Raw genomic sequence first — 8,230 nt, 5'->3', positions numbered from 1 at the left:
AGAAAAAGACAAATTTGGAACCTTTCCAGTCCACATCTCATATGGTGTCTTCTCGACTGATTTTGATGGACATCTACTTAGCGTAAACGCAGACGTTTCTTGAGTGTGTCCCCAAAGGGGTAATGGAAAATCTGCATGACTCATCATTGACCGAACCATATCTAATAAAGTTCGGTTTCTCCTTTCAAATACACCATTCAACTGTGGTGTTCCCGGAGGAGTGAGCTGTGAAACAATTCCACTTTTTTTCAGATGATCATTAAACGATTGACTCAAATATTCTCCACCTCAATCGATCGAAGAGCTTTCATTTTCTTGTCAAACTTATTTTGTACATCATTCTGAAAATCTTTGAACTTTTCAAAAGATTCAGACTTATGTTTCTAAATAAACATAACCATGAAGTACCGATACTTTCCTCTAACATTTATACTCATTGGTCCACATACATCAGTATGTATAAGTTCCAATAAGTTTTTATCTCTTTCACCGTTTCCAGCAAAATGAGCTTTAGTCATTTTACCCAACAAACAAGATTCACATTTTTCATGTGATTCGTAATCAAATGAGCTTAAAAGTCCATCAGTATGAAGCTTTTAAATGTGATTCTAACTTATGCTGCCCAAACGATAATGCCAAAGGAAAGTTTGATTCGTGCCGTTAGACTTGAATCTTTTGGTACTAATGTTATAAACATGCATGCTTTGGTCTAGAATATAAATTTCATTCTCTAATGGACCGCTACCATAAAAGATATCACAATGATTAAATAAACAGCACTTGTCTTTAATCGAAATGAAATCTTTCCAAATTCAAACAATGAATAATATTTCTGCTTATAGAAGGTACATAGTAGCAATTCTTAGTTTCCAAAACCATGCATAAAGACAAAGACAAATGAAATGTTCCTACAACTAATGCAGCAACTCTTGCTCCATTTCCCACACACAAGTCCACTTGTCCTTTCTTCAAGATTCTAATGTTGTTTAGGCCCTGCATATTTCTACAAATATGAGCACCACAACCGGCATCAAATACCAAAGAAGAAGAATCAGAAATAGTAACATTTACTTTTATAACATAAATACCTGAAGATGACGTTTCAGAAATCTTCTTATTTTTCAGATCTTCCAAGCATTTCTCACAGTTTCTTTTCCAATATCCAGAACCATTACAATAATGGCACTTATCAACATTAGAAGGACCAGGCTTAAACTTAGGAGAAGGATCAAGCTTGCTTGGATTCGCAATCCAGCCTGACTTACTCTTTCCTTTGTTCTTACCTTGTTTCTTAAACTTGTTACCCCCTTGTACCATAAGAACATTTGGGGTATCCTTCTTGATGTTTGGTTCAGCTGTTTTAAGCATCCCATGCAGCTCAGTCAAAGTCTTTGTCAAGCTATTCATGTTGTAGTTCATAACAAACTGATCAACGCTTGACGGCAATGACTGTAGAATGAGATCAGTCGCCAACTCTTGGGTGATAGGACTGTCCAGCTTAGCCAAGTTAGCCAAGTTATTGCAGCTACCAATGTCAATCCAAAATTGGTTGGAGGTATGCATGTCCCGGATTAATAATATGATTTACAGTTTTACATACTAAATCTTTGACCTTATTGCAGGACGCCTTTTCCCAAATCTAGCCTCAGTAACCCTTTTATACTTTGCCGGTGAGTGTGAGGCCAACACAAGTTGCGTTAAGGGGTAAGAGTTTATTCATTTAATATTTTTATCATTTTTGTAAAGGTCCTATTATGTGTAGACCCATCGTTTTTCCTTTAATTCAACATTGATGAGGGTTCTTCCTCTTCTCCCAAAAAATTTACAGTGGTCAAGAAGTTTGAATCATTGATTATTTAGGAACTGAATTCATTTGTCCTCAACTCCCCTCCGCAGGTAAACTTTTGTAATGAAACCCATCCTGCATACTAGCTTCCTCTATCACACTGCCGTTGCTGTCAATACCACTTGGAATCACTGCAGAAGTGCAGGCTGAAGACCTCCCATGAGAAATGGGTAAAGATAATGGTTCGGGTCTGGCTGTAAGAGACGACGTTCCTTTCGACGAGTCCCCTGTTGAAGATTGTGGACCTCTGCAAAGAAGCCACGTAATGGTTGAACTCCAGAAGATCGAAGTGAAAGTTGGAGTTCTGGTTTCACAACTGCTTCTTGTTTTACCTTTAATTCCCAGAGTTTAATAAATCGTCATTGAACTATATTTCAATGTTCTCTTTTCATCTTTTGGTTTTTTTTTAAATCAGCCTTATACTAATTTCTCAACTGCAAGGCAGTATTTTAAACCCCTATTAAATTTTTATAATGTTATGAATATTAGTGCCAATTATTTCATATAATGTTTCAATTAAGCACTGAGTTTGCCTGAAATATTATTCTTATTTCCTTTTGACAACCTTCATTTATCAGGTCCATGTAACATTTTCTTTATTCCTTTAAGATTGTCACACTTGGGGCAAAACAATGTCATCTATATTAATATCAAACTAGATCTCGACCGCGCGGATTTTTGTTTTCATTTATTTTTATATAAACATTTTGTTTTCAATTCTAAATTGGTATATATTATAATATATATGTGTCTATCAATTTTTAAAACAAAATAAGTTTACGGTATATTTTTTCCATTGAATAGATTGTTTCAAACTTTCACATGTATTTGTATCTTCTTCTATATATGTATTTTTGGATTATTATTTCATTATTAAAATCGTAACTATATATATACAGATTAATAAAATATTATTTTATTGTCATATTCAAAGATATTGTAACATTTCACAAATTAAGAAAATTTTTAAAAAATTATAACTTTCCCTTCATAGATTTATATTATCGAGTAAATAATTAAACATTTAGTTTTTATTTAATGTTTAAAATAAACTATATAGTTTAAAATTTGTTTTCATTGGTTTAAGATAGTAAAGATTAATCATTGTTAGATAATATGATTTTTGTTATTTAAAAAAAATCTTTTTAATTTTAAAAGTTAACATCGACAAATATTTAAATAATTAACATATAGAGGTATACTATTACAACATTCAATTATATCTATTTAATTTATATTATCTATAAATCAAATGAAACATCTATTGTTTAAATTCAATTATTGATAGCCCAATAAAAAATTATGGTAGGCCGAATAAAAAATCATAAGATTAGAAATTAAATGTAACATGACTTTATAGAAATAGGTCCATTTTTTAAAAAAACACACATGAATCAAGGTTGTGACTTCTGTTTTAATATATAAGATTCTTTACACATAGTTTTCAGGCATCTTTGCTGGCTTAGAGGTAAAACATGGTATTTAAAATTCTGCTTGAAAGATTGAAAACCAAAATAGATTAGTTTGCAATTTATGCTACTACGACAAACAAAACAAATGAGGAAATTTATACTCTTCCATTAGCCCCACTCTTTCCATTTAAAAATAAGCAACTTCAAAACAAAATAATACACTACGGTCGTTAACCATTATCAAATGGATTAGAAAAAAATATCAATCTCTTTCAACATATTTTCATCTTCATATTTGTGAACAAATTTTCTTTACTAAGACTACAAAATAAATTGTAAATTAATTTAAGAATAAAACATATGAGTCCAGCGCGTAGCGCCGGAAAATCACTAGTATATAATATAAACAAACATATAAAACTCCAAATATTTATGATCCAATTTGCTTAGGTGTGGGACCATGTAAGATCATATAATATTAGTAATGAATTCTCAATTCATAAATTATAAGCGGTTTCTAGCCAAACATTATAAACACCTAATATTATACGACCGTCGAACCTCGACGTTACGACTCTCGACGTTACGACTCTAACTAGAGTAAGTACAATAGATTTCAGGATATTCCCAACATACTGTCCCCATCAACTGGTACCAGAATCTAGCAATTGTTTTGAACCAGGTAGCTCAATGCTGAAACACCCTTCGTACTGGTCTTGGTCACCATTTTGTCATGTTGCTTGGTTTTTGAAGGAATATTCTCTTGTGCCCGTTGCTCTGTGATCTGTTCACTGGGATTTGAGCTGTCACATTTCGGTTGCTAAATCATGAAAGTTTTACCACTCGGGAGATGGCTCTTCAAGACCAACAAAGAAGCAAACACTTTCATGAGCCACGAGAGAAACTCTGATCAAGCGCAGGCAGTAAAACAGCTCCATAATCTGGCCACACGTTACATGGGAAGCTCAAACGGATAAGCGCTTTCTTCAATAGAGGTCCGAAAAATACCCTAGAGATTCGGATAGAAGGTGAGAGAGGCTGGAGGAGCTAAAACGACTCCTCAAAAGTGAAAAAGAAGAAGACTATGGACGTAAAACAGAGTAATGCTGACATGGAGTTGAACGTTGAAGTGGGAATTTGAATAAAAGTGAAGACCTTTTGTATCTCGCAGAGGCTTTGCAGTTGGAAGGAGTTAAACATTTAAATACTTGTCAAGTTCATTTTGGCTTTCTTATGCTTTGATGTTAATTGTATTTGGCGATATGAGTCAATACTTTACAGTCGCCATGAGACTGATGATTTCTGCAATTCTCGCCATGAGAGTTTTGTAGATCTCATACTCAAAGCTGTACTACCTTTCTTATTCAAGTTTACAAAGAGATTTACAAAGTTTACTTAGATCGAGATAGCTAAACTCTATTATTGGTGCGGTGAAATGGTTCTGAATCGGTCGCGATGCCTTCTCGAAGTTCGTCACCATCGGCGGATGAAGATGTTTCGATGCGGAAGGAGGTTGAGTTTTTAAACGAGTCGTACAAGTTGTTGATGAAGAAAACAGTGGAGACTAATCAGCTTAATGAGATGCGGTTCGGTACGGTAGAAGATAGCTTGAAGGAGATTCTGACGAGGTTAGATAAGCGTCCGGTGGAGGAGTAGAATGACGATCTCCGTTCGCGAGTTCCACAATCGCCGATTCCCTCTTATCAGGTACTGATTCGTAACTCGGAGACAAATCGGAGCAATAACTCACCAAGTTATCGTTCTGGTGATTTGAGTCTGACGAATCGTGATAGTATGTTTAAGAAGATTGAGATGCCTAATTGTGATGGATCGAAGATAAATGATTGGTTGGTTGTATTGAGCAATTCTTTGTGGTTGGTCGGTTTCGTGATCATGAGAGGCTGGATCTGATTCCGTTGTGTATTGAAGGAAGAGTGAAGAAATGGTTTGCGTGGGTGATGCGTCGTGGTGGCTGGAATTTAAACAACAATTGGTTCTGCGTTTTACAGAATCGATTGATGAGGAGCCAAGCACAAGATTATTCTCAGTCAAACAAACGGGATCGGTGGCTGATTATGTGATGGAGTTTGAGGAGCTGTCAACTCAAGTACCAGGCATTGAAGATAGACATTTGTAAAGGATCTCTTATAATGGCTTGAGTACTGAGATGAAGGAAGTGATTAAGATGAAGGATCCTCAAGGTTTACCGAATTTCATTGCAGCTGTGTTACGAATGGAGAAGAGTGCCTTTTACAAAGTTGTGAGTAAGGTTGGTCATGAGGAGGTTGCAGTTACTACGAAATCCAATAATACTTATCGTGGTGCACGTAGTAACACTGGAGGTAGAGTTTGTGATAGGCAGCGAACCGATACCGGAGGTAATAAAGAGAATGAAGTGTATCATCAGTCATTTCAGAGACCGAGGGTGAAATACACAGACCTAAGTTAGATGCTATATTCAGAGATCAAATTTTTTTTAAATGTAAAGCTCCTTGGTCTCGGAATCATGTAAGTCCTAATAGAGGGATTTGTATTATGACAGTTGTTCATGGGATTGAGATGGAATTTTTGGAAGAGGATGAAGAGGTGTTACAAGAAGTGGATGACAATGTGTGCAGGGAAATGAGAACCTTGTCTATGGATTCTTTCTTGGGGGTTGATTCTCCAAAAACAACGAAGTTAAGAGGCAGAATTAATCAGGCGGAGCTGGCAAAGAGGGATTATACACCTTTGAGAACTCAGGTTGATTACATTTGAGAAAGGTGTTGCAAGTGCTACGAGAACAATCCCTCTTTGCCAATCGGAAGAAATGTTATTTTGGAGTAACTCAGGTTGATTACTTTGGCCATATTATTTCTAAGGATGGAGTTGCTACTGATGCTGCCAAGACTGAAGCTATGGTGAAGTGGCCTACACCTAAAACGGTGAAGCAGTTGCGTGGGTTCTTGGGTCTAATAGGCTATTATCGGAGGTTTGTAAGAGATTATGCGTGATGGTGCTTGAAACTAGGAGGAGAGGTCCTTGTTGTCATGCTTCCAAGACACTTTACTTAATTAAGAAGAGTGGAGAATCTCTAAAGACCTTTGCCATCCACCGTAACAACGTCGACATGACAAAAGGGAGTACCGAGGGAAGAGGCAGTGACGCTACAGCTCACTGGTGGACTCTTAGAACCAGATATGACCCAGATCCGGTCTCTGACAACCAAAGGGGACCAGCGGCTAAGGAACCATAGAAAATGACAACTCAGATCTCTTCGCTGTAGATTCGTATGTGACCGAAGAAAATCCATCCCGTAGACCATCTAAAAGTCGACCTCAAGACACAAGAGTAGATACCAACAGTGAAACCACAAAACCTAGACTGATTATACAGAAGTACTGGTCCCTAGTGATTGGATTGTAGAACTTCTTTAAAATATAGAAATATTATAAATATATGTTTAATATATAGTAGAATATTTACTGAATTTGCAAGTATTTGGATGGAAATGAAAAACATGACTCTTTTAAGTAACCATAGAGCCTTCTTACTTCTCAGCAACAAAACCAAAACCGCAGAATAACATCAAACGTATAAAATAAAAATAGAGACGTGCGTCTCAAGGAAATAATGAGACCATTAAAACCTGGTACTTTTCAACCTCCCCCACCACTTCATCTTCACTCTCTCCGCTGAACCACCACTTTCCCCACTCCCAAGTTTGCCAAGTATCAGTTTCGTTTCCCTTAATCTCCCTCTATAATCCTTCTTCCACGTGTCAAACATCTGTTTCAACCTTCTTAGCTCCCTCTCCGGATCCAAGTTCGCCTCCACCTGACCAGACTTCACTTCCATCAAGAACTTTGTGTCATCACCAAACACCTGAGCTCTCTGTCCGAACTCTTCTGCTAACCGGCTTATCACGCTTAAACCCACACCAACACTTCTTGTCCTCCCATGTGTCCTGAAATCACCGCCACTTCCTGATAACTCCGTTGCGTCGCTTGCGTTCACCGACGCATCAGAGTTTCTAGCCGAGTCCTCAACCTCTAGGCTTTTCTTTGCAATGGAAAGACTTGACTGCAATGATCTCATCTGCTTTTGCCAAATCTCTTCCATTGATTTCATCTTTGTTTCGTATTCAGACCACCTGTTGTCGTACTGCTGCAGTCTTTGTCGGAGAATGTCGTTCTCCTCTTCTTTCTCACGGAGAGCAGCTTCGCTTTTTAGAACCCTGCGCTGAAGTTCTGAAATTACTGATGCCTTCACCAGCACCTCGTCTGACTCATTTCTCTGCGTAAAGAATTTTAAGTCAAAACAATGTTCATTTTATAACCTTAAGTGAGATGCAAGAAAGTAATCTAGGACCTTGGTGCCTCCAGATTTTAGCCAACCAATATCCCCAGCACATCTTCTAACCAGCTCGCCACGAATTGCTGTGAGTAAATGAAACTTTTAATATATTCAATACATTGACATTTTACGTTTTAATTAACCTTTTCTTACCTGACTGTATTACAACAGATGCATCAACTGTGGCTTTATACTGTCTCTTAGCAATCCTTCTCTTAACATGGCTTTGTATAGCAGCAGAAGCTCTATGCCTCCGAAGTAACTCTGTGCATTCCTTTCTTACCTTTTCTCCACGAACAACTGAAACAACAGGAGGTATGAAGAGGCCGTAGCTCAAGTTAATCTGAAACAGTCTCTACTTATATTGAAATATTGAAATGAGACAAGGATGAATTACTCACATAACAGATGAATTATTATTGTACTACATAAAATGGGTAAATTATAGTCATTTTTATTTTAGTTAAATTTAAAATTGTATCTTTAGCACTAAACAAGCAAGTTTAATTTCTAATTGTGTTATTATGTTTATTTTACGTTACTTTTTGAATCAAAATTATAATTTAATTTATTAAAACCGAATTACGTTTTATAATAAAACCATACTAATTTTATATCAAAACCGCACTTCTTTTTT

General features: G+C 36.4%; 1 protein-coding gene across 1 annotated transcript in view; it reads right to left on the bottom strand.

Annotated features, from left to right (window-relative positions):
- Positions 1-6,828: 6,828 nt before the first annotated feature.
- LOC106297273 (myosin-3-like) overlaps positions 6,829-8,230 on the bottom strand; it is a 10,821-nt gene continuing 9,419 nt past the window's right edge. The window contains exons 7-9 of the mRNA XM_013733550.1: positions 7,747-7,948; positions 7,609-7,676; positions 6,829-7,533 (exon numbers count right to left, since the gene is read on the bottom strand). Of these exons, the coding sequence (XP_013589004.1) occupies positions 6,880-7,533; positions 7,609-7,676; positions 7,747-7,948 (924 nt within the window). The 3' untranslated portion in view covers positions 6,829-6,879. The remainder of the gene's footprint in view (positions 7,534-7,608; positions 7,677-7,746; positions 7,949-8,230) is intronic.

This window comes from Brassica oleracea, chromosome C6, assembly GCF_000695525.1.
Source record: "Brassica oleracea var. oleracea cultivar TO1000 chromosome C6, BOL, whole genome shotgun sequence".
NCBI lineage: Eukaryota > Viridiplantae > Streptophyta > Magnoliopsida > Brassicales > Brassicaceae > Brassica > Brassica oleracea.
The sequence above is the reverse complement of the archived record's forward strand: the minus strand, read 5'-3'. Positions and strand labels throughout refer to the sequence as shown.